This window comes from Panthera leo, chromosome A2, assembly GCF_018350215.1.
Source record: "Panthera leo isolate Ple1 chromosome A2, P.leo_Ple1_pat1.1, whole genome shotgun sequence".
Taxonomy (NCBI): domain Eukaryota; kingdom Metazoa; phylum Chordata; class Mammalia; order Carnivora; family Felidae; genus Panthera; species Panthera leo.
The window spans coordinates 152475681-152503266 of NC_056680.1; the positions used below are offsets into that span (position 1 = coordinate 152475681).

General features: G+C 43.5%; 1 protein-coding gene across 4 annotated transcripts in view; it reads right to left on the reverse strand.

The window, feature by feature from the left end:
* Positions 1-3962: 3962 nt before the first annotated feature.
* Positions 3963-27586, reverse strand: part of ZC3HAV1 (zinc finger CCCH-type containing, antiviral 1) — a 61454-nt gene continuing 37830 nt past the window's right edge. For all 4 annotated transcript variants that reach the window (XM_042925988.1, XM_042925996.1, XM_042926001.1 and 1 more), the window contains exons 9-13: positions 23383-23485; positions 20566-20647; positions 19687-19817; positions 18275-18408; positions 3963-7878 (exon numbers count right to left, since the gene is read on the reverse strand). In XM_042925988.1, coding sequence (XP_042781922.1) covers positions 7613-7878; positions 18275-18408; positions 19687-19817; positions 20566-20647; positions 23383-23485 — 716 coding nt within the window. In that variant the 3' untranslated portion in view covers positions 3963-7612. The remainder of the gene's footprint in view (positions 7879-18274; positions 18409-19686; positions 19818-20565; positions 20648-23382; positions 23486-27586) is intronic.

Here is a 27586-nt window from a genome sequence, read left to right on the forward strand (position 1 = left end):
CCAGAAATTGAACCTAAGAGGATAAAGGAAGAGTTTTTCCTACCAGATAGTGGCTAAATATCCCAGGGCATTGTTCCTCAGGTGGAACAATTTCAAAGTGTATATTCCATAATTTCCCAAAAGTTTGTCAGTGGCATTGAGCCCCAGTTGCCCACGGCTGTAACCTGCTCATTAACATGCCCTATATTGCCTTCCTTTCCCTGACTCACCTCCCCACTTCTCTACCAGTGTTTCTTGGAATCACCTCCCAAATAATCTCCTTGCATACAATCCTTTTCTATTTTCTTCCGAGGAAGCCAGCCTAAGATAGAAACCGATAAAGGGAGCCTAGAGAAAAATGAGATTCATTCATGGACACAGAGGAGAAAGTTTCAAGGAGGAGGTGGTCAGCATTATAAAATGCTGCAGGGAGTTTCCCTATGAGAGTGTTGATAAACTAGGCAAGTTTATTCCAGAGGTATAATGAGAAAAGGCAGAATTCTGTAGGCTAAGAATAAAAAGAAAAATGAGAAAATCCAACTTTTTGTCTTTTATTTTAGAGAAAGAACCTGAGTGGGGGAGAGGGGCAGAGGGAGAGAGAGAATCCCAAGTGGGGCTCTATCCCACACCTCTGGGATCTTGACCTGAGCTGAAACCAAGAGTCGACACTCAACCGAGCCACCCAGGTGCCCCATGGGAAAGTCCAACTTTTTAAAATAAGTTATCTGAAAAAATAAGGTAGTGATAAAATAATAATTAGAGGAAGACGTAAGATGGAGGGAGGTGTTTTATTATAGGAGAGGCAAGCGTAGTTCTATGCCAAGTGAACAGAGCCAATAAGAAGGGAACGTTGAAATTTGGCTGAGAAGAATAATTCAGTGGGTGATTTTCATAAGGCAGTGGGAGAGGACAGGACATGGGAAGAATTAACCTCAGACGGAAGAAGAAAAACCATAGAACAAGAGGAAAAGAAGCAAGGATGAGTATATAAAAAGACAAGTTTGTAGGCTTAAGATGAAGGAGAAAAAGTCTAATAGCCATTTGTGTTGTTAAGTATAAGACTGAGAATGTGTGGAGGGGGGGAGTCGTCACGTGAGGAGGCTAGCGAAGGTCTAACAAAGCTGTCCTGTGGGGTTGGGGGAATGAGGGCCGAGAGGGCAGGTGGGCCGTGAGAGGGCTTTGCCAAAGTTGAATACCAGGTGTACGTAGTGGTGTTAATCCAAACAGCTCTGCAATTCTCTCTAAAAGTACTCAATATTAAAAATAAGTAAATAAAAACGAAACTACTCAATGTTTATAGAAACGGAATTTGACGAACATTGCTAGGTTTGCCAAATGGATGGGACATAAAGTCAAAGGTTCTAGGTGACTGAAAGTATTCGCCGAAGGAGTGGCCAGGTGCTGAAGGGGCTCAGAGCTGGATAAGAAAGGAAGTAAAGACCAGAAGGGGCAGCATGTGTGTAGGGAACGTGAGAGCAAGAGAGCTAAAGGCCATACAGAGGTAGGTTATACAAGTTTACAACGTCAGGGGCGCCTGGATGGCTCAGTCAGTTAAGCATCCGACTCTTGGTTTCGGCTCAGGTCGTGATCTCAACAGTTCGGGAGTTCGAGCTCCAACTTCAACTCCACGATGATCATGCCTGCTTGGGAGTCTCTCTCACTCCCTCTCTCTCTGCCCCACCCTGCTCGCTCTCTCAAAAATAAACTTTTTAAAAAGTTTACAATCTCAGAAGAGCAATTCTGACTAGCGGCAGGAGGGCGATGGACGTTGATGCCTGAAGTGTGAAGATGTTAGAGAAAAAGAGATTATGAGGATCTAAGGCTAGGAGTGTTGGCTATGTTGTCCACAATGAATGGTTGAAGGGGGAGAGAGGTGGGACGTCAAAGGGAAGGGTAGGGACTGTTCCTTAGAGAGGAAGCCTAGCAGAGTGGTTAACATGTGGGTTCTGGAGCTAGACTCCAGGGGTTCGGAAGGCTGGTCTGTTACTCACTAACTGTGAGACTCTGGGTAAGTTATTTGACTCCTCAGCAAAGGTATGGATTCTGGAATCAGAAGTCGTGTGATAACTAAAGTATGGGAATAAATGAGATTCATGGGGAAGAGTGTAAAGGAAAAAAAAAAACAAAAAACAAAAAACAAAACAAAGATCCCAGAGCAGACTATTGGGGAATGTAGAGTTTTGGGGCACAAAGGGAGAGACATCAGGAAATGGCTGAAGAGGACAAGAAGACTGACCAGAGAATGGAAAAGAGAAACACAGAGGGTTGAGATTCAGGTGGTATTTTAGGATTTAACTTTCTAGGATTCAGGTGGTTCCTTGTAAGGTGATACGTCCTCCAACCCAGATTCTGAAGCTTGTTCTCAAACGGCTGCCCGCTCCAGGCACACTTGTCTAGCACAGATTTTTGAACAAGTCACTCCAAGGGCATGCACTAATATCACTGTTAGAACCTTCTCAATGAAAACTGCCTGTTATTCCCTGCTCCTTCCCAGCCACGTCCTTCAACATGGTCCCGGTGGTTCTCTGCGCCTTTAGCATTGAGCATCGCTGGCCCTTTATGGTAATTTATCTTTACGGTAGCCAAGGCAGGACTCTGAACTGCTTGCTCCCTAGCTCTCCTCCCACCAAATGCTGGACTGAGTTCCACCACAGAAATCAAATAACGGCACCTTTTCCCAAATGCAGGACCAAAAATTAAGACTTTAAATAACATCTTCTCAAATAATCATTTCTGAAAAACGGGGAGCCTTCTATGACAAAGCAAATAAATAACTAGAAAAGACCAAATCTGCCCATGCTTGGTTTTGCTAGTATTTTTGTGCATTTGAATGTGGGTGCTTTGACAGCAATGGGTTGGCTACACATTGTTTCATTTACCTTGGGATACAAATCAAATGGGTTTCCCTTCACTTTAATCAAATTTCTGGTGGCTCAGTCGGTTAGGCGTCTGACTTCAGCTCAGGTTCTCACAGTTCATGGGTTCAAGCCCCATGTTGGGCTCCATGCTGACAGCTCAGAGCCTGAAGCCTGCTTCAGAGTCTGTGTCTCCCCCCACCCCCTGCCCTCCCCCGCTCATGCTCTCTCTCTCTCTCAAAAATAAATAAACATTAAAAAAAATTTTTTTTTAATAAAATATTTCTGCTGCCACATAGGGATTTTCTTCCTCTTTCTTTCCATCCAACCTTTGTAATCAAAAAAGAATGAGTGGAGGGGGCACCTGGGTGGCTCAGTCGGTTAAGCACCTGACTCTTGATTTCAGCCCAGGTCATGATCTCACGGTTCGTCAGATCAAGCCCTGCGTCAGGGTCTGTGCTAACAGCCTGATTGGGATTCTCTCTATCTCTCTGCCCCTTCCCCCCTCAAAATAATAAACTTAAAAAAAAAAAAAAAGTGGGGCGCCTGGGTGGCGCAGTCGGTTAAGCGTCCGACTTCAGCCAGGTCACGATCTCGCGGTCCGTGAGTTCGAGCCCCGCGTCAGGCTCTGGGCTGATGGCTCGGAGCCTGGAGCCTGTTTCCGATTCTGTGTCTCCCTCTCTCTCTGACCCTCCCCCGTTCATGCTCTGTCTCTCTCTGTCCCAAAAATAAATTAAAAAAAAAAAAAAAAAAAAAAAAAGAATGAGTGGAGAAGAGCTTTTAAAGGAGGGACTGATAAGACAATTCTGCCAATAACCATTTATATTTTTAACTTTTGGGTTCAGCCAGGCTCTGTTCCCTCCCCTGAGACCAAGAAAAGTATATTCGCAGTTTCCGCCTCCTTCTCTAAGCCCCTAGACAGAAGATGTGCCAACCAACTGTGGGCTTGTCCATCACCACCACCTGCCTTTCTTTGGCATTATCCTGACAGCTCCCTGGTCATCAAGTCCTGGAACGAAAAAGCGAGAAGGGACAAACATCTATCCCCCATCGAATAACTTAGTGTGTGCAGCTGATTATATTTTTGGAGATACCTAGAAATAAATATAGCAAATTCAGGCAGCAGAGCAAAATTAATATTTCTCTTTATTGGATAGTCTAGAATTAAGCTTGAAGAAGAAATACAACTGAACTACTGAAATATAAATAGTTGAGCTTACTTTATTCAACAAAAGGCATCCGAGGTATCAGCCAATCAAGAATTCAGGCAAGTATCAGGTATGGCACAGTAAATAAGACGGGTTGACTCGGCCCTCAAGGAGCTTACATTCTAATACAGAAAGTAGATAACTGCAAGGTGGACAGATGCTAAAAATGAACAAAGAAAGGCACAAAGACTTTTAAAACCTGGGGGTTTGGGAAGCAAGCATCTCATCTAATGTGGAAGACTCCTTATGGAGGGAATAGTAAACTGATCTGAGGATACTAAGACATGAACTAAGTCAGTGGTTCTCACGGTGGGATTTTAGAAATTGATAGGTTGTTGGTTTCATAATTATTGGGAACTATTCCTGGCATTGAGTAGATGCAGCCAGGGAGAACGCATGTCTGCAGTAGATGGGTTAGTCCCACACAAAGAAGAATTATTCGGTATCCTATACGACTTTTTAACGTCCTACTGGACATTTATGTAGGACCTACAGCGCGCCTGAGAGAATATCATTCATTTTTTCCTCTTAGGCAGTCCGTTATCCTTATTTCAGTTAAGGTAATTTCGCTCTGTTTCTTACAGATAAGATATATGGTCTGTTACGACTTACCCTAACACTTGTTTTCATCCTACGCTCACACATACCTCTAAATCTTTCATTTCCCAGTACTTCTTTATAGGAAGTAGCCTCTGGACAACTCTGAAACTCCAACCCATTCATTGTAAGTAGGGGTAAGTATCTACTTCATGATGTCGTATAGAATAGTCGTGCCTGAGCATTTACATATTGAAACTCATTTTATTGTCATTACAAATTTCTTTCCTTCTATTTCTCCATTATAATAGAGTTGGGGCATTAAATTGGTTCTTAAAGAAATCCATGTGTGTAAGTAGACTGTATTCCCTACGATTCCTCTCAGGCCAACAAAGGAGATGTGACAAAATGTTATTGCTCTGAAAAGGGTGAAAAGATCTGCTAGGGTTTATAGTTGCCACCATAAGTGGAGGGGAAGAGAGGGTGCTATTGGCATCGAGTACATGAGAGCCAAGTAGGCGGAACATCTTACAATATTCTGGACAGTTCCTCACAGTAAGAAACTACTACTGTGCACCCTATACGAATTTTGAATGTCTCGCTAGACATTCTTGTATAACCTACAGCTCGTCTGCAAAAAATACTGTATTTCCTCATTTTCTCCATCTCGACAATCTGTAGATTTCCTTGCATAATATGTTTATTTCAATTAACATTCTATTTCGATATTTCTCTTATAAGTACTATCATATGCAAACAAGTTATGCATCACTAGTTTTTATTCTAAGGTCCACTCCTTTCCCTGCTTTTTCATTTTCTTATACTTCTTTGTATAAAATCAGTTTTGATTTTCTACCTTCTTTTAAATTTACACATTAGGTATAAACATCTGACTAGGTCTTCTAACATAGTTGTGCCCAAGTAATGTGCTTTTTATTTCCCTTTTATGTTAATGTTAACTAATTTTAAATTTATTTCGGCAATTATGTGTAGGTAGAGTATATGACCATTGAATTGCATTTTGAGGATAATGAAACAGATGTTACAATGTATTTGTCATAAAAAAACAAAAACAAAAACGAAAAAGGCAGGAGTCCCAATTGAGAACCACTGAGCTAGGAGGAAAGGGGAACCAAAGAAGAAGGGAAGCCAGTGTGGCTTGTGTGGAAGAAAATAAATATCAGAGGGCAGGGAAGGGAGAAATCATAATCATGTGGGGCCATAATAAGGATTGTGAACTTTATTCCAAAAGCATGATCAGATCTGTGTTTTTAAAGATTAAGGAAAAAATTTTTAAATATGGCCATTGTTACTACTAAGTAAACAGTATCTCAGAAGGGGACAAAGAAATATTTCAGAAGTAAAATTGGACTTGGGAACAGCTTGGGAGAAGGAGAGGAAGAAGTCAAGAATGACTTCTGACTATACAACACTGAGGGAGAAAATGGTTCGTTTGAGGGAGGCAGGTAGAGAATTCCACCTGGGACACATTGCCTTAGAGGTGCCTGTGAAATATCCAAGCAAAGAGGTCTACTGGGCAATCAGAGTTGGACAAACTGCATCTCCGAAAATGTGAGAACCAAGAGCAGGAAATGAAAACTCCAAACAGGAGCTACCATTCAAGGAAAAAAACCCAAAAGTGCATTAGAGTAATTATTTGTGGCAAGCCTCCCAGAAAATAACACTGCCCTAAAAAAATCTCTATACATGTTACTGGTGGAGTCCTTGAAACCAAGGGGTTGTGCAGATGTCTGTACTGATCTACAATCTGACTAATACAAAATCAACTCTAATGTTAATTAACTTTTATAACCTGTCTGCTAGAAGGAATTGTAACAGGAAACTTTGGCGAATGAATGTTACACAATGTTGAAAGGGAAAACTGGAAGGAAAAACCTGATTCGTTATAAGGAAGGAACTCTTGGTCTAGGACCCTCAACTGCTTTAAAACTGTACTTACACTTGCAAACAATCCGTTATATGTAGAAAAAAGAAGCCCCTTGCAGGTGCAAGGCCTGTTTGAGGCGTTGTTTTCTTTGTTCTGATTCCGCGCTCACCAGGAAACACATCTCGCCTCCTTAAGGGGCCCACCCTCCAGTAGGGATGGCCCGGCTCCTAATTCCTTGGTGAGTCTCATCTGCTACACCGAACGACTACAAATAGCACTCAGGTTTATCAGTAATATTTGTGTGAATCTGGTTACCGTGACTCATATCCCCCCAAAATACAACTACTTCATGAAAGTCCAACCTGAAAAACCTTCTCTATAATCATATATATAAAAAGCCCAAAATTGGGCAGTAAACTCCAGTTGGTTGCTTCTCTCTGAGCCATACTTTGTGGCTCTTTTTATTGCATTCCAGAGAGTCAACCTGGATGGAGTCCCCTAAATAAACGCAGAGATAAAGAAATATATGCCCCAACTCAGATTTACTACGAAGGTGCAATACTGCAGTTACAGCTGTAATACCATTTAAGTTACCTTTTCTTCCCCCCTCCCCAGCATTTTCCAAAAAATACGCCTCCCCCTCCAACTTTCCAGTCTTCCATCCAAAGGCAGTACTGTCTTACATCCTTACATCAAAAGGCGTTTTTAGATTCCTCTCAAATTGCCCAAGTTAATTTTCTTGCAATTTAACCAAAACAAAGCCATTGCGTACAATAAACGAAGAGTAGCTGGGAGAGAAACTTATAGCAGTGACAGCAGTTTTAGGAGTCAGTCGTTCCCAGCTACGTCTAAGACAGTGGTTCCCAAACTTTAGGACACATTTGAATCCTTGGGAGACAGAAGTACCATTGCCCAGCTCTCACAGCAGAAACAGTGTTTTAGTTGGAATGGGATGCAGTCTGAACATTGGGATTGCTAGAAGGCTTCCCAGATGATTCAAATGTGTTAACAAAATTGGGGAACCATTGATCTAAGGCAATTTGATAACTACATGAGGAAATGTACAAGTTTACTATCTGGGGCAATCTGGCTCTGTAGTGAACAGAATGGTTATGGCCTCCTTTATGACGCTGTAGTCATCATTTCTAACTAATCACGCAGGCTTTGTCTAGTTCAGTATATTCAATCACATATTCTGGGTAAATCTGATCTTTCTCGAAGATGACAAACACGGAGGGATTCAACCTTGAATCCACATAGCTGTCATATGGTGGTGGAGGAGGGCTTATGCTTCCCACAGCTCCTTGAGTAAAATCTCCAACCAGGACTCGAGCTACAAACATCACGATGTTTTTGGTATCATACCGGCAATTTTTATGGGAATAGATGGCATCTTTTCTGAAGTAATTTCCTAGAAATAGAAAAAGAAAAAGAAAAAGGGTAAGAATTATCATAAAAGAAGGCATGTAGTTTGTAAGATTATGTATCCCATGGTGTTATCGGATGATGGGTGTTAACTACCCACGTGTCAGCAACACGTTATAGATACTTATAAACTTCCTTTGTACTTCCTTTGTACAAAAGTCTATCATGCAAGTAAATTTCAATGCCGTATATAGCCCTAGTGGAATTACCAAAACATTTGCCACTGTGCTGGGGCTCCCAGTGATGGTGTGAGCCACAGGCTACAGTAACCAAGCGGTGAGGTCACAGCAGCCCAACTCCTGCAAATCATGCAGGAGGAGTTGAACTGTAAATGATGAACCAAAGATACTCCATCAGAGGCCTTTTTAAATTGTGTACATTTTTTTTTTTTTTAGAGAGAGAGAGAGCAAGCCCAAGAGTGGGGGTGGGGGGAGCAGAGAGAAAGAGAGAGAGAGGGAAAGAGAGAATCTCAAGCAGATTCCACACCCAGTGCACAGCCGGACGCATGCCCCCCATATTGCATACATTTTAAGGAACAAAGCTCATTTACTACTGATGGGAAGGTCCTAGAAAATGTGGAAGGGAAAGGTATAGCACAAACCCTGGCAGAGCTTTTCAAAATAGTTGATCTATTGTCCTCAACTGTAAAACAACCTCGACACCACTGAGGTTTCTATACTCAGCAGACCAACAGCGATTTCCTGACAAAATCTCCTATTTTAGGGGTGCCTGGGTGCTCAGCTGGTTGAGCGTCCAACTCTTGGCTTTGGCTCAGGTCATGATCCCAGGGTCCTGGTGGGATCAGACCCTGCATCAGGCTCTGCACCGGGTGTGAAGCCTGCTTGAGATTCTCTCTCTGTTTCTCTCCCTCTGCCCCTCTCCACTGCTTGTGCTCCCTCTCTTAAAAAAAAATAAAAGTTTAAAATTTCCTATTTTTAGGGGTGTCTGGGTGGCGCAGTCAGTTAAGCGTCCTACTCTTGATCTTGGCTCAGGTCATGCTCATGCTCTCCCAGTTTGTGAGTTCGAGCCCTGCGCTGATGGCACTGAGCCTGCTTGGGATTGTCTCTCCTTCTCTTTTCCCCTCCCTTGCTTGTGCACGCGCTCTCTCTCTCTCTCTCTCTCAAAATAAATAAACTTAAAAAATAAATAAACAAAATTTCCTATTTTAATTTTTGTCATTGCCAGATACTTTTCTCTTTTTAACAGAAATGTGTATATTTGCAAATTCTGATTTTCTACGCAAAAGTTAGTAAGTAAAATGAATTCACTGTATTTATGGTAACAACTATTTACTACTTTTTCATTTATACTATTTATTTTTTATTACTGATTTTTTATAATTTTAGATGTTTGAACTCCAGAAATATTGCTCATCCTGAATAGGTCAGATACTGGCTATTCTGGGTAAATGATGTTCAACACTATCACTGACCTACCATTTCTGGCCCCGCTCTCCTTCCCAAACACAGTTACCAGCTTGGAGGGGATTCTCTCATCTGTTTCTGTGTATTTACATACACATATAACACATTTACTGTGGCACAGTTTGATGTTCTTTTATTTGCTCATTAATGGAATTATACAGTATGAACTGCTCTGTATTTTTTTCCACTTTAGCCCTAGAAATTTTGTTGTCACTTCACCTCACCCTACCTTATTCTTTTCAAAGACTGCCCAGAATTCCATTGTATGGATGTATCATAATTTAACTACTTCTGTACTGATTAAAATATAGGTTGTTGTCACTTTTTTGTTATTACCAAGACACTTCTCAATAAATGCTTTTAAAATATCCTAGTAAATACACCTTTGGTAGCCCGTATAAGTCCTTCTGTAAAACAGACTGTAAAACCATAATGGCTGAGTCAAAGGATAGAGCATATTAAATTTTGACAGATATTACAGACTGCCCTCCAAAAGCAGCCTAAAAATTTTAATAGCAATGGAGAAAGTCCGATTTCTCCACAACTTTGCCAGCATTGGATATCAACTATCCTTTTAATTTTTGCCAATACAAAGCGCAAAAAAAAAAAAAAAAAATCTGAATTTAGTACGCATTTCCCTTAATCCGAGTGACATAAAGCATCTTTTCATACATTTATTGGCGTATTCCATATCCTCTGAACTGCTTTTTCATATCTTTGTTTCCTGGTGTATTTTTGCCTTTCTTTTTTTTTCATTTTTTTAAGTTTATTTATTTTGAGAGAGAGAGAGAGAAAGTGTATTCGACGGGAGGTAGGGAGACAGAATCGTGCAGAGCCTGATGCGGGGCTCAATCCCACAAATCCTGAGATCATGACCTGAGTCAAAATCAAGAGTCAGACACGTGGCCGAGCCACCCAGGCGCCCTGCCTTTGTTTTTTAACTGACGTATACCCAAAACAAGCTTATATTCAAGACAGTGTCCACCCAGATCTTTTAATAATTTCATAAAGTAGGCCAGTAGGTAATTGGAAAATGACCAAAAACACAAACAAAACTCATCATCCCCCAACAATTCTACTGGGCCACACACTCCACCTCTGTCATTGCCAGCGACCCTCCCCCCCCTTCCCAGCTAGTTCCAGCTCCTTAGTTTTCCCAGATGGCCAAGTACGCATCTGTACTACTGTGTTAGTTAGCCCTTCTGCAAACAACCTGGGGTATACAGAGGCTGTGCGTTCTTTATTTGTATTATTTCTGACTCGATGGACACCCACTGCAAACTCTGTATCACACTACCCATCTCTCTGCATCATTATACATGAGTCTGCAAAGAACCATTCCTCACACATCAGTTTCTGGAACTTCTAAACAACTCAAGCTTTTTTGGAAGGAAATCTCTCTAAAACAGACACGTTTCTTGGATTTAAAAAATAGAACACCTTGGGGTGCCTGGGTGGCTCAGTCAGGTAACTGTCCAATGCAGTCAGCTCAAGAGCCCTGCATTGAGCTCTCAACTGTCGGATGTCTCCCTCTCTCTCTGCCCCTCCCCCAATCTCACTTTCCCTCCCCCACAAGTGCTCGTTTTCACACACACAAAAAAAAAATTTAAAAAAAAAGAACAACTTATTGTGCCCTTTCTTTTCTTGATGCGCCAGATGAATATATTAATCCCGATATATAGGGCGTTACAACACAGGGATGCCCTGTTGAGTTACTAAGGGGGACAGAGCCATTTACCCCTACACTAATGGTCTACCCGCAGCATGAAAAACAAATGTTAAAGTTGTGTTTGTGTCTTGTGGATCATTTCCCCTCTCATTCTCCACTTAAAACTGTTAACTTTCTTCTCGCTGCCCACCTCTAACATCTCTTTACTCCCACTCCATGCTTGCTGGGCTGAGAAAAAAAAAAAAGACAAAACAAGACACTGTTTTGAAATAAAACTAAATGATTCTGAGAAGCTCCCAAGAGTAAACGTACACAAGCTTCACTATAGGAATTTTATGACAACAACTTGGGCTGCTCGTAACACAGTTATTCGCTCTTTCCAATTCCAAGTCCTTCTTTCAGAAAGCCAACATTTCCAGATAACTGAACTCTAAGTTATCCATGTAAAAGGTGTCAAGTCAAATAAATAATACGGAGTTACTGGTAAAAATGTATTTGACTTAAAGCAAATGGAATAAAAACAATAAACCAAATTTTCATCCGTATTTGTCTTCAGTGTGCATCTGTAGTGCTTGATAAAGCCATGAAATTATTTGCAACATTCCGACATAGTTGTGCCTGTTTTAAGGGCACTGAGTTACTTTTATACTTGTTAAATTAATTTTTGTCTATTTTGTAATAAAGTCTGAGTCCTGATTTGATTATTCAGCTATTTTTCTTTTTTTTTTTTTAATGTTTATTTTTGAGAGAGAGAGAGAGAGAGAAAGAGAGAGAGTAAGTGGAGGAGGGGCAGAAAGAGCCGGAGACACAGAATCCGAAGCCGGCTCCAGGCTCTGAGCTGTCAGCACAGATCCCGACGCGGGGCCCGAACTCACGAACCGTGAGATCATGACCTGAGTAGAAGTCCGACACTCAACCAACTGAGAAGCTCTGAGCTGACAGCAAGGAGCCTTAGGATCCTCTCTCTCCCTCTATCTCTGCCCCTCCCCTGCTCACTTGCCTGCATGCTCACATTCTCTCTCAAAATAAATAAACATTTTTAAAAAATAAAATGAATCATCGGTTTTTAAGAATCACATTTATAGGGGCACTTGGGTGACTCAGTCAGTTGCGCATCTGACTTTGGCTCAGGTCATGATCTCCGGGTTGGTGAGTTTGAGCCCTGCTTCAAATCCTCTATCCCCCTCGCTCTCTGCCCCTCCCCCAGTCTCTCTCTCTCTCTCTCTGTCAAATAAATACACATTTTAAAAATACAGAAAAATAAAAATAAAAATCATACTTATATAATCTGGAAGTACATTTGCTTCATCCAGTGATCCAACCCTTCTTGCAAATACCTCTTACACGTGATAGATTCCCTGAACCCCAACATCCTCTTGATCCCTTCTGCCACCAAATGGATCTCGGCCACCCTACTTTTGCCCTGGACCCTTTTTTTTTTTAATTGTTTAATGTTTATTTACTTTTGAGAGATGGAGAGAGAGTGCGAGCAGGGGAGGGGCAGAAAGAGAGGCAGACACGGAATCGGCAGCTCCAGGCTCTGAGCCTGGAACCCGTGAAGCGCCAAGATCATGACCTGAGCCCAAGTCAGACGCTCGACCGACTGAGCCACCCAGGCGCCCCTGACCTGGACTCTTAACAACACCTTTAGACTTGGACCCGCTTCCTTTCTTACACTGCAGCCAGGCCCTGGCACTTGCTTCCCAAAGCCAGCAGAGGTTTCCGGTTGCCCTCCGGAGACACATCCCTCCCCTTAGCATGGCTTGCAAGGTCTTCCAGGATCAGACACCGACCTTATCGGCCGCATCTTTTGTCATTCACACCGGACCCACAGCCTCCCCGGCCTTTGTCAATCGCTGGTCTTCATAAACACTCTTCTCCCAACTTTTTTGTTTCGTTTTGCCTTGTTTTTTGCCTAGCTAGCTTTTGTTTATCCTGGAGGTCCTACTTAGACTTTACAACATGCTGTCTTCCTGTAATCTACTTTATCTTTTTTCTCACTCTCAGTGTAACTGATATAATGGGATAATATTGTGCTTTTTTGTTTTTCTTTTTACCATTCTTTATATCTAACCATCTTTTATTTTAGCCAGACACGTTCTCGGCCTCAGAGAGAAGAATCTTTGGAAGACATCTATAAGGAGAAAGGAAGAATCACGGTCAGCTTGTGATTACCAAAATAGGATCTGGATACGCACTGCAAAAAAATAATGGACTCTGTTAACTAGAAAGAACTCTGAGTAAGACCGGGGAAAGGAACCCTCTTCTAGGCTGGGAGTCAAAACGGGTCAAGTTGGCTCCAACTCGGTTATTCAGGGATCCTGGGCGGGGCCTGTCAGGGATGACAGAGAGGAGCCCCGTGGCAGAGGGACCCGTGTCCCACTTCCTGTGTAGAACGCCAACATCCCAATTCTCTGCGGGTCCCTTTCAGGTTTTCTACATAAAGACACTCACATTACCTTCAAAAATAACATTTTTGTTTCTTTCTTTCCAACCATTTAGCACTGGGAGGAACCTGGGTTGCAGAATCCTGGGAGATTTTAGATATGTTCTGATGCCCCCAGCACCCTGGATCCCAAATATGTTCCCTGGCCTTAAGGGCCTCCCATCTGGCCTCTTGAATCCAGTTTATAACCAGGACACGTCCCTCTTTGCTTAGCTACCCCCCAGACATGTGCCGTTTCTTCTAATTTCATGTTGCTTCTATTTCTTTATCCAAGTCTGAGTTTTTAATCATCTCCTCTGACTGTGAAGTTGAGTGGCTTTTACCTAACAATTGTTCTTTTTTTTTTTTCTTGAATTTTTAAATGTTTATTTATTTTTGAGGGAGAGGGGCAGAGCCTGAGCAGTGGAGGGGCAGAGAGAGGGGGAGACACAGAATCCGAAGCAGGCTCCAGGCTCTGAGCTGTCAGCACAGAGCCTGACGCGGGGCTCAAACTCATGAACCATGAGATCATGACCTGAGCCGAAGTAGGACACCGAACCAACTGAGCCGCTGAGGTGCCCCTACCTGACTGTTGTTCTTATCCTCAGTCCAGACTGCTCCCCTTAACATGGTCACATACGAAATCATACAGATAACAGCCTAAGGGAGTGGTTTCACACATGCACAAGGCGGGGGCTTTACTTTCCCTCAGAGAGGAACAACATCTCTGACATCTACCACTGGGCCTCTTTTAGGACAACTGTCTGAATTTTTTAAGATTACGGGCCCAGTGGTTCAAACCCGTCTATCTAGACAGGACTGGTACCATCACAGGTGACGCAAGTGGAATGTTGACATTAAAAATAAATACAGGGGCGCCTGGGCGGCTCACTTGGTTGAGAGTTCAGAGTTTTGGTTTCGGCTCAGGTCATGATCTCACAGTTCGTGGGTTCAAGCCCCGCGTTGGGCTTTGCGCTGACAGTGTGGAGGCTACTTGGGATATTGTCTCCCTCTTTCTCTACCTTCCCCCACTCGTGCTCTCTCTCTCTCTCTCTCAAAATAAATAAATAAACTTTAAAGATAGATAGATAGATAGATAGATAGATAGATAGATAGATACAAGCAAAACAAAAACACCTCCTAACTCGGTGTAACAGGAGGCAGGCCAAGTAGAAGCATCAATACCTTCTCAACGGAGGGTAGCATGGGAAACATGGGCACAGCTCCTGGATGGACCCCTGGCCCATCTGTGAGAACTGCAGACCCCATTCTTGTCTCTTTCTTCCACACCACCCACAGGGTTTTTTCTTGGCTCTCGAGAACGCTCCTCTTTTGCCAAGTTAAAGGAAAAGTGATAGCACGTGAGTAACACTATCAAACTATCAAGATGCACTTCAGAGGGTTTCAGTGCCCTGCCATTTACAAAATAGGAAAACCAGACTACACGCCCATGTATGTCACTATCAGGGTCAAAAACCTAAGAACACGTATATACTCGATTTCCATTTTCTAGGATATATATTCCTTTGAGTTCTAATATAAGAGAAACATTATCTCGCTCAAGATAGTCATCCCATAAGAGAAACATTATCTCAAGATAGTCATCCCATTTCTAGGTAAGTTTTACCGATGCATTTAAACTTCATAAACATGAAATTCTCATCAAGTCATTGGCTTAAAACCCTTCGTGAGCTTCCCATGCCCTTAGGGTCAGGTTTCAATTCTTTCCCGTGGGGCCGTATCTTACACCACTCATCCCCCACTTTTCACGCTGAGTCTCTAATGCAGGTAAACCCTCCTGGGCCGTTCCCTGGGAACACTTCTCCAGCCGGGTCAGGTGTCCATAGGACCCGTTCACTTCCTCTATAGTAGCTGCACATTTGCAATCACTTAATTAATTATGTGAAGTAATTTGGGGGGCGGGCATATCTAGTTAGTTCACATCTATGTCCCCACTACCTAGTGTACAGAAGGCACTCAAAAATATTTGCTGGCTGACTGGAGCGCCTGGATGGCTCAGTTGAACATCTGACTCTTTTTACATTTCTTTTTAATGTTTATCTATTGTAGAGGGAGACAGAGCATGAACGGAGGAGGGGCAGAGGGAGAGGGAGACACAGAATCTGAAGCAGGTTCCAGGCTCTGAGCTGTCAGCACAGAGCCTGACGCAGGCCTCAAACCCACGAGCCGTGAGATCATGACCTGAGCCGAAGTCAGACGCTAACCACCTGAGTCACCCAGGTGCCCCTAAACATCTGACTCTTGATGTCAGCTCAGGTCGTGATCTCATAGTTCGTGACATGGAGCCTTGCACCGGGCTCTGCAATGACAGCGTGGAGCCTGCTTGGGAATCTCTCTCCCTCTCTCTGCCCCTCCCCTGCTTGCACTCACTCTCCCTCTCTCTCTCTCTCTTTCTCTCTCAAAATAAATAAACTTAAAAAAAATTGTTGGCTGACTGACTGGCTTCTTACCTTTTGGAGTATGTGTGAATTTAATCTTAGTTGTAGGAGTTGAGCCCCCTTTGAGAATTGATACACTATTAATTGTTTCCTTAAGATGAGTGATTCTTTGTGTTTGTTTGTTTTAAGAATTACATGGCTGATACAACCCAACACCAAAAAATAACCTGATTAAAAAATGGGCAAAGGACCTGAATAGACATTTTCCTAAAGAAGACATACACATGGCCAATAGACGCATGAAAAGATGCTCAACATCACTAATGCGAATCAAATGCAAACGAGAATCAGATTTGATTCGCACAAATGCAAATCAAAACCACAATGAGATATCACCTCACCCCTGTCAGAATGGCTAAATTAAAAAGATAAGAAACAACAAGCAGTGACAAGGATCTGGAAAAAAGGTATGCTTGTGTACTGTTGGTGGATAAACCAGTACAGATAGACCGGAACGGCCACTGTGGAAAACAGTGTGGAAGTTCCTCAAAAAGTTAAAACCAGAAATACCACAGGATCCAATAATACCACTATTGGGTATTTACCCAGAGAAAACAAAAACACTAACTTGAAAAGATATATGATGCACCCCTATGTTTACTGCAGCACTATTTACAACAGCCAAGATATTGAAGCAACCTAAGTGTCCATCAACAGATGAATGGATAAGGAAAATGTGCCAAATATACATACACACATATATACCCATACCTAAATACATGTACGCACAATGGGATATTACACAGCCATAAAAAAGGAAGAGATCATGCCATCTGAGATAACATGGATGGATCTAGAGGTTATTATGTTAAGTGAAATAAGTCAGACTGAGAAAGACAAAGACCATATGATTCCACACATAAATGGAATATAAAAAAAGAAAGAATAAACAATCAAAAATCAGAATCAGACCTATAAATAAAGAGAACAAACCAATGGTTGCCAGAGGGGAGGGGACAGGAGGGTTGACTGAGCAAAATGAGTGGAGGGGAGAGGGATACAGGCCTCCAGTTATGGAATGAGTAAATTACAAGAATGAAAAGCACAACTTAAGGAATACAGTCAATGATACCGTAACAGGGATGTAACGGGACAGATGACAGCTACACTTGTGAACGTAGCATAAGGAATAAACGTATCAAATCACCAAGCTGTACTACACTTGAAAGTAACATTGTGTGTCAACTAGATTCAAAAAAAAGAAAGAGAGAGAGAGAGAGAAATTAAGTCAAGTAAAAAGTAGCTCAGGGGCGCCTGGGTGGCTCAGTTGGTTAAGTATCCAACTCGATTTCCGCTCAGGTCATGATCTCACGGTTCACGAGATCAAGCCCCACATCGGGCTCTGAGCTGACAGCATGGAGCCTGCTTGGGATTCTCTCCCTCTTTCTGTGCCCCTTCCCTGCTCTCTCTCTCTCAAAAATAAATGAATAAACATTTTTAAAAAGTAGCTCATAATTTAAATAAAATTAAACTTTTGAGATTTTTTTTTTTTTTTAAGTAGGCTTCATGCTCAGTATGGAGCCTAACGTGGGGCTTCAACTCACAACCCTGAGATCAAGACCTGAACTGAGATCAAGAGCTGGATGCTTAACTGAGAGCCATCCAGGTGCCCCTGAACTTCTGAAGTTCTAAGAAAGAAAGAAAGAAAGAAAGAAAGAAAGAAAGAAAGAAAGAAAAGGATTATATGGGAGAATTTAGGAACAGAAAGAAGGAGCTGAAAAAGACACTGTGTGTGTGGGCAGACCCACACTACTTTAGTCCCCAGGTGACCCAGCATGGCCTGAGACAGAGAGAGGCCTCTCCTCCCACGATTAGAACCTATCAGTGGCAATGGAAGGCTACTTCTAGTGGCTTCACAGGGTTGGACACAAGTCAGGAAGAGCCATAGCTAGAATGGAAGTAATGGCAGACAATGTAGCCGACAGGCAGAATCCTTTGCAAGCATGTCTGAAACTCTTCGGTCCTTCCACCCTGCAAAAAAACCCAAGACAGGAAGGAGCAGGACTATGGTACAGCAATCACATCCCAGGTCAATGTACCACTCTAATTTGGGCATTTAAGATTAACATGAGGGGCACATGGGTGGCTCCGTCAGTTACGCGTCTGATTTCAGCTCAGGTCATGATCTCACGGCTTGTGAGTTCAAGCCCTGCGACAGGCTCCGTGCTGACAGCTCGGAGCCTGGAACCTGCTTCGGATTCTGTGTCTCCCTCTCTCTCTCCCCCCACTCCACCACTCATTCTCTCTCTCTTTCTCAAAAAGAAAAACAAAAGATTAACAAGAGCTTAATTCTCCATGCATGCAAAAGCCTACACGTGCTGGCGAGGACAAATTCATGGCATATACCTCATAATAGAGCCTGAGATACGATTCTACTAGTGAGGCGTCTCTATTCTAGCACAAACCTCTTCCATATTTGTTTTCATCAGTCCCATGTAAGATCCAGTCAAAATTATTCGCACAGATAGACTCCACATGGGCGCGGCTTGTGGCACAAAACAGGATGTTTTCCCTTTTGTTGTTCATCTTCATCTTCTTCCTAATGAAGGAAATGTGAGACTTAACGCCCAGAGCATTCCTCTCCCCACTCCAGTTAATGACTTTAATCCCAAACCAAAGTCGAATTGCCTTAAAATTTTCTTGTTCCAGCTACAAAAAAGTAAATTTATGAAAACTTTTAAATGACAGACACATCTGGGGCGCCTGGGTGGCTCAATCGGTTGAGCGTCCGACTTCGGCTCAGGTCATGATCTCGCGGTCCGTGAGTTCGAGCCCCGCGTCGGGCTCTGTGCTGACAGCTCAGAGCCTGGAGCCTGTTTCAGATTCTATGTCTCCCTCTCTCTCTCTGCCCCTCCCCCGTTCATGCTCTGTCCCTCTCTGTCTCAAAAATAAATAAACATTAAAAAAAAATTTTTTTTAAATAAAAATAAATGACAGACCCATGAAATCAAAGAATCATAAAAGTGAAGCCGAAAGAGAGAAGTTCGAGTTTACACAATGAAAAAACCAGGGGTGCCTGGGTGGCTCAGTCAGTTAAGCGTCCGACTTCAGCTCAGGTCACGATCTCATGGTTGGTGAGTTTGAGCCCCATGTCAGGCTCTGTGCTGGCAGCTTAGAGCATGGAGTCTGCTTTGAGTTCTGTGTCTGCTGCTCCCCTGCTCATGCTGTCTCTCCCAAAAGTGAATAAACATTAAAAAAAGAAAAAAGAAAATGAGGGGCGCCTGGCTGGTTCAGTGGGTTAAGTGTCCGACTTCGGCTCAGGTCACCATTTCACATGAGCTCGAGCCCCGTGTCGGGCTCTGTGCTGACAGCTCTGAGCCTGGAGCCTCCTTCAGAATCTGATTCTCCCTCTTTCTCTGCCCCTCCCCTGCTAGCTCTGTCTCTCTCTCAAATATAAACATTAAAAAACAAAAATTTTTTTAATGAAAAAACGAACTAGACCCTGAAGACACTCTTCACTATAAAATAAACCATGGGGCGCCTGGGTGGCTCAGTCGGTTGAGCGTCCGACTTTGGCTCAGGTCATGATCTCGCGGTTCGTGAGCTCAAGCCCCGCATCGAGCTCTGTGCTGATGGCTCAGAGCCTGGAGCCTGCTTCTGATTCTGTGTCTCCCTCTCTCTCTGTCCTTCCCCCACTCATGCTCTGTCTCTGTGTCAGAAATAAATAAATATTAAAAAAATAAATAAATAGAGTAAAATAAAACAAACCAGTGAACTGGTTTTAAAGTACAGCTTGTAACTAATCCTTTCAAACTTCACGTTGAAACAAAAAGAAAAACAAAAAACAAAGAAAAACCCTGATCGTGTGGCCACCAACCTTTCAAAAGCATTCAAGAGCTTTGTATTCTTGATCTTCTTTATGTTTTCAATCTTGAAATTTTTCATGGAAGCTTTAAAACGCTCGCTTATTGTGTCATATTCCAGAGTCTGCTGATTGATCTCTAACAGCTGAGAAAATTAAAAACCATGTAAACGTGAAACACGAGACATTTAGAGCACGATATGTCCACACACGTGGCCCCTGATGCCATGGGGTATCCTTGCCAGGCCCCCAGCAGCAGGTGGGATAAGCTGGCTTAGGGTTTCCACATCTGGCAGTTCATTCTAGTCACGAACTCGCTGGCACTGGGCTGACTGATGGCTGGCAACGCACGATGCTTAAAGGCAAAGGGACGCCCCCTGGAGGTGTCGGACTTGGTGCAGTGACCTGGGAGGGCCTTAAGCTAGAGCAGGGACAGAGGCACTGAAGGTGTGTAAGAGGTCTGCACTCAAATCTGGAGCGTGACGTGGACGCGGAACGGTATAGAAGGAGTACTGCCCCAACCAGGGTAGGTGACGAGCTGAGGCAGTTTGTACCCTCCCCCAGAAACCTGCTTTTTAAGTCCCACTAACAGACGAGGCACTTTCACTCTCTGACTTCCCGCTTTTGTCATCCATGAAGCAGAGATCCTAATAGGTCAGAGGGTTCTCGCAAGGACGCGACCCAAAGGGATCGGGTATGGCAGGGCAGCAAGGTGACCTGGAGGGGGTGGCTGTTCTCTGGGAAAGTAACACCATTACCATTTGGAGGCCTTTGAATCTTGATCCATGAATTTCATAGAAGCCAACCGTTTTCTCATCCAAACACACAGATCTACAGCTAAGCCCCTTCCCCCATTTCTAAACAATTGATACACCAAAAAGCAAAAACCAGTACCTCATATCCATTCGAGCCAAACTCCTGCTGAGGGAACAATGTCGAGGTTAACGGCTCTGACAGGGTCTGCGCCGGCTGATGCCTACAAGTAAGAGAAAGAATTCACTTGGCTCCCTGTTCCATAGGCCCGAGTTCTGTCCCAAAATTCCAGTCACTAAGCCAAGGTTTCCCAGAGAATATTTTCTTTGTATTTTATTTTGGATTACCTTCCTGTGCATTCCTGGTATAGTTGTACTAGTAATTAGGCTCTTTTAAAATGCAGTTATTATCCAGGGCACCTGGGTGACTCAGTTGGTTGAGAATCTGACTTTAGCTCAGGTCATGATCTCACAGTTCATGAGTTCAGGCCCCGCGTCGAGCTCTGTGCTGACGGCTTGGAGCCTGGAGCCTATTTCAGATTCTGTGTCTCCTTCTCTCTCTGTCCCGCTCACACTCTGTCTCTGTCTCTGTCTCTCTCTCAAAAATAAATAAATGTTGGGGCGCCTGGGTGGCTCAGTCAGTTGGGCGTCCGACTTCGACTCAGGTCACGATCTCGCGGTCCGTGAGTTCGAGCCCCGCGTCGGGCTCTGGGCTGATGGATGGCTCGGAGCCTGGAGCCTGCTTCCGATTCTGTGTCTCCCTCTCTCTCTGCCCCTCCCCCATTCATGCTCTGTCTCTCTCTGTCTCAAAAATAAATAAAACGTTAAAAAAAAAATAAAAATAAATAAATGTTAAAAAAAAAAAACGCGTTTTAGGGGCGCCTGGGTGGCTTAATTGGTTAAGCAGCCGACTTCGGCTCAGGTCATGGTCTCGCAGTTCGTGAGTTTGAGCCCCGCATCAGGCTCTGTGCTGACAGCTCAGAGCCTGGAGCCTGTTTCAGATTCTGTGTCTCCTTCTCTCTCTGACCCTCCTCCATTCATGCTCTCTGTCTCAAAAATAAATAAACATTAAAAAATAATAATAAAAAAAAGCTTTTTAAATGCAGTCATTATCCGTAATGTGGTAAATTAATTTAATGTTATTTTCTCACTGATTCAAGATGTAAAAGCATTCCTTCCTTTTTATATTCCTGCTCAACCTTCAAAGGATCTAATATGCAAGCGAGCATTAAGATGTCTTACAGTGTCTTTGAGAAACTATAAACACTGGAGTAGACGAGAAGCACCAGGAAAAGAATCCTGCTGTCTTTCTTGTAGAAACTGAGGAAAACTCTTCCTGGCAGACAGTACACAGCTAGTAATTGCAGAATTGACAGGATTAGAAAACCACCATTTCATAACTGCTGATGAAATAAAGGATTGAAACGGTGACCAGCAAGAGCGACTGTAACCATCGAGAGAACAGAGGAGGAACAGAGGAGGAACAGAGGAGAGTACAGAGGAGGAACAGTGAGAAGTTGTTACAGAGAGGTCAGACTGGAATGACACAACCCTGTCTCGTCTTCGTCACTAAAAATAGGACAACTACGGGTGCCTCAGTGGCTCAGTCGGTTAACGGTCGGACTTCAGCTCAGGTCACGATCTCGCCGTTCCTGAGTTCAAGCCCTATGTCAGGCTCTGTGCTGACGGCACAGAACCTGCTTGGGATTCTCTGTCTCCCTCTCTGTTTCCGCCTCTCCCCCGGCTCTCTTGCTCTCTCTCTTAAAATAAATAAACATTAAACAAATTTTAAGGAGGACAACTAGACATTATGTGCCTCCTACTGTGATGTGACAGGAAGTACAAAGTAGCAGTTAAATTGTACCATTAACCAACAATGGAACCTTGATCTAATCAAGCCTCTAAATCTTGAACAAGCCATGAGCTCATAGAAATTTCTTATCAGATGACCCCACAGGCATTCAATTTGATACATTCTGAATGTGGGAAATTCTCTAAGGACGAATCGCTTAGTTTCTTAAAAACCAACAACAAGGGGCGCCTGGGTGGTTTAGTCGGTTGAGCATCCAACTTCGGATCAGGTCATGATCTCGCAGTTCACAGGTTCGAGCCCCACATCAGGCTCTGTGCTGACAGCTCAGAGCCTGGAGCCTGCTTTGGATTCTCTGTCTCCCTCTCTCTCCGCCCCTCCCACACTTGCACTCTGTCTCTGTCTCTTTCAAAAATAAACATTAAAAAAAATTTTTTTAATAAAAACAACAAAATGCAACACACACACCTTGTTTTGATAAAAACTGAAATAAATCAACTGTGAAAAAGTCATGCTTGATTTGACACCCACCTTGAAATCTGTTTCACATAACCACGTATCACCCGGGAGGGTGGGGGGAAACCCCAACCCCAAAACCCTTCATGAACAATGTAGATTTTACGGAGTTTCATGAGCACACAGAGGAGAGCGACACAGGATCCTCCACAGCAAAATTTCCTCCAAACAATCCCCTTCAATCAACTGTATCATGTCCAAATCTCCTTGCCCAGGCAACTAACGCTTCCCTCTCTTTGCCCATTTCTTCCTCAGCTGCCTACCCTCTACAAATCCACTCAACAAAACAAAAGATATGCAGAAGAACCCACAGGAACACAAGCCCCTCTAATGGTGCATCTGGTTATTTCTAGGCACACCCCTTCGATCCTGCCGTGCACAGTGAAGAGGCTGAGACCCGGGTAGCTGAGGCTCCCGCCAAGTCCCCTGTGAGTCAGAGGAAGAGACAGATTTCCTGCTCGCCTACCCTTTCAGCCACCCTGTACCGCTTCACAAGCATAGAGGATGCAAAAGGAAACTGCAGTGTTATGCAAGCAGGAAGATCTCAAGAAAACAGATGCAGGAGTAGATTGGGGAGATCGGCGGGTGAACACCTACAGCATCCGCCAGCAGGCAGTGCTTCTGAACACTTACTTGAACCCCCTTTTAATCTGTTCCACATCCTCGTAAGACACGAATTTTGGCCTTCTGACAACATTCTTTTGGGTCTTGGAAGCTACGTTTGTTTGAATCATCCCTTTAGACAGAAAAAAGAAAACAAACAAGAACCAAGAATTAGTTCTAGAAAACGTTTCTTGTTATTTTTCGTAGGCTAGGAATACAGCAGATCTTCACCACTGAACTGTGACATGTATGAATAAGAGAAAATCCTTTTGGATGGAAGTTTCTCGTGATTAAAAAGCTGTATCCTTCACTGCCCTCTTGTAAGACCCAGAAAACAAACAGGTGATGAGATGAGCAGTCAGCAATTAATCTAATCTCTAAATTGAAGTCAGACAGTAAAGGGGAGGACATGGGTAGCCAGATAACAGCACATCATCCATATAAGCTACCCTAAACCAGGCATTAATAATTATGGGTTGGAATGTGGTAGCTAGATCTTGAAGGATTTTTCTAGATCAAGTGTGAAATGTCATTTTTAATTCATGCATGTTGTAGACCCAGGTCCAAGTTGCAGCCAGAGTGAGCTCTTTAAAAAGCAAATCATCAGGGCGCCTGGGTGGCTCCCTGACACTGGTTAAGCGTCCGCCCTTAGCTCACGTCATGATCTCACAGCTCCTGGGTTTGAGCCCCGCATTGGGCTCTGTGCTGACAGCTCAGAGCCTGGAGCCTGCTTCCGATTGTGCATCTCCCTCTCTCTCTGCCCCTCTTCAGCTTGTGCTCTGTCTCTTTCCTCAAAAATTAACAAATGTTAAAGAAAGTGTTTTTTGTTTTTTAAGTAAATCATCACCCGGGGCACATCAGTGGTGTGCAACTCCTGATTTCAGCTCAGGTCATGATCTCCCATTTCGTGGGTTCAAGCCCCGCATTGGGTCTCTGCGCTGCTGATGCAAAGACTGCTTGGGATCCTCTCTCTCCCTGTCTCTCTCTGCCCCTCCCACGTTCTCTCTCTCAACACAAACAAATAAACTTGAAAAAAAAAAGTAAATCAACTTACATTGCTAGTGAAAGTATAAAATGGCACAGCCACTTTGGAAGACTGTTGGGCAGTTTCCTATAAACACCTGGTGCCTATGTGACCTAGCGATCCCACTCCTTCATACTCACCCAAGAGAAATGAAAACTTACACTCACACGAAGACTTGCATTTGAATGTTCTTAGTAGCATCATTATAATAACCAAAATGTGAAAATAACCAAACTGCCCATTAACAGATGAATGGGTAAACCAACCAAGGTACAGCCTTACAATGAAATATTACTCAGCACTGAAAAGGGAAGAACCACTGCACGTGCAACCGCACAGGTGAATCGAAACAACATTCTGAGTGAAGGGAGTCAGCCACGTGCAGAAAACACCACAAGATTCTACTTCTGTGACGTTCTAGGATGGACAGAACTATAGAGACAGCAAATGGGGGTGGGAAGAGTGACTGCAAAGGAGCATGAGGACACTTTTTGGATCGATGACTGGAAAGCTCTAGATCCTGATCAGGATAGCAGCTGCACGCCATCGGTCAGCACGCATCCAACTGCACGCTTAACACGGATGCACCCCATTGTAGCAATTCTGCTTCAGTAGAGTTGGTGTAAAGTGAAACAAACATAAACGATAAAAAGATCAAATGAGATCATGCCACAGCCCTGCTCCCAACCTTCCCGCCGCCCTTTGAAACCTCCAGCTCATCTGCAATTTTCGGTCTTAGCGCCAGCTCCTCCCTCTCTTGGGGGCCCTCCTTCCCATGGGCACAGGTGCTCCCTTCCTTCCAAAATTTCCTCCTGGGATACAAACAAGATGCTCTCCTAGGACTCCTCCAGTTCTCTGGCTGCTTCTTCACACTGCTTCTTTTTCCCCAGAGCTGGTATCACTTTCAGAAACTGCCTGGTATGTCAGCACCTAGAACGGTGCCTAGCGACATGGGTGGCGTTCCAATACTAGATTCATGAATGACAATATCAGAAACAGGAAAAAAAAGACCCTGGAATACCGCAAATGGCTCCAAACTAGTTTCTATGAACCAAGTGAACGAGAACTGCTGGTCACCTTTCTCCAGATTCGGGAACCAGGTCCATTATTGGTTCTTCTCTGTCCAACACCCATTTAAATTGCCAAAACAATAGAATAGTACCCAAAGAATAAAATTTTTTTTGATTTAAGTCATTCTTAATTTCACCATCCAACGGAAGAGATTTCTATTCCTTCCTATTGCCCTCTGGTTTTGGTCATGTGTGCACACTGTTGCACTTACCATGCATATTAATTCTTTTAAAAAAACTTTTGATTTGAGGGGCACCTGGGTGGCTCAGTCGGTTGAGCATCCAACTCTTGTCTTTTTTTTTTAATTTTTTTTTAACGTTTATTCATGTTTGAGAGACAGAGACAGAGCGTGAGTAGGGGAGGGGCAGAGAGAGAGAGGGAGACACAGAATTGGAAGCAGGCTCCAGGCTCTGAGCTGTCAGCACAGAGCCTGACACGGGGCTCAATCTCACGAACTGCAAGATCATGAACTGAGCTGAAATTGGACGCTCAACCTACTAAGCCACCCAGGAGCCCCAAGCGTCCAACTCTTGATTTTGGCTCAAATCATGATCCCAGGGTCATGGGATCGAGCCCCACCTCGGGCTCTATGCTGCACATGGAGCCTGCTTAAGATTTTCTCTCTTTGTCTCTTTCTCTCTCTCTCTCTCTCTGTCTCTCCCCCTCTCTGTCCCTTCCCCCCACAGCCCCTGCTCCCAGGCTCTCTCTCTCAGAAAAAAAAAAAAAAAAAGTACAAAATATAAAGAGGCCTCTGATGGAGTATCTTTGGAGCCTGGATCAGAATCCCTGCTTGGAATTCTGTCTCTCTCTTTCCCCCCCTTTCTCCTATACCTCTCCCTAACTCCTGTTTTCTCTCTCTCAAATAAAATTTAAAAATTTTTTTAAATGTTTATTTACTTTTGAGAGACAGAGATAGAGCACGACCAGAGGAGGGGAAGAGAGAGGGAGATACAGAATCTGAAGTAGAATCCAGGCTCTGAGCTGTCAGCATAGAGCCCAATGCGGGGCTCGAACAGACCGCGAGATCATGACCTGAGCTGAAGTCGGATGCTTAATCGACTGAGCAACCCAGGTGCCCCTCAAATAAAATTTTTAAAAAATTAAAAACAAAACAAAACAAAAAAACCTTGATTTGAAATACAACATCTAGAGGCACCTGGATGGCTCAGTCAGTCAAGCAACTTACTCTTGATTTTGGCTCAGGTCATGATCTGATGGTTTGAGTTCGAGCCCCATGTCAGCACAGACCCTACTTGGGACTGTCTCCCTCTATCGCTGCCCCTCCCCCACTCACACAATAGCGCTCTCTCTCTCTTTCTCTCTCTCTCTCAAAAATAAATAAACATTTGAAATACAACATCTAAAGAGGAAAAGTACAAACATAAACTTGGGAGGTTGCCTTTTTCACTTAACAATATCAAATTTTGACTTTACTGCATGGTTTTCGTAATCATAATTTTAACCAATACTCCAATGAAATTCAATACCCTGTTTTAATCACTATCCGACCACCCTACAGGCTGTTCCTCTACTATAGCATATCAAATAGGCTTTAATAAACATCGTCATGTTCATAGCCTTTTTTTTTCCCCTTCTGGTGAATTATTTCCTTAAAAAGATTCCTGAGACCATGAAAAGGCAATCATATTTTAATATCTCTTGATATGTATAACCAGATTGCTTTCCAAAATACAGTAGCTGGTATAATGGTTTTTGGAGGCTTAATACACAACAATTGGTACAGGGCCCAAATGCGAGGTACCACCTGGAATGTCAAGGACGCGAGAAAGTCTTCTTTACCTCTTTCAAAGCACCTGTAGGGCTGATCCTGAAAGGGCAACTACCCAACCGTATACAGGGAGCGTCCCAGGGGTGCAGCTGAAAGGACAGTACATTTAGAGGGAGGGCAGTTCCTGCCCTGATTTCTTACTAAACACAACAGATTGGTAGAAACTAAACTGAAAGCCTTCCCATGGCGGCTCAAACAAACATGGCAGAAGGCAAAGTCTCTAGAAAAAGGGATGGATAGGGGCACCTGGGTGGCTCAGTCGGTTAAGAACCCGACTTCAGCTCAGGTCATGATCTCAGGTTCATGGGTTCGAGCCTTGCGTCGGGCTGTGTGCTGACAGCTCAGAGCCT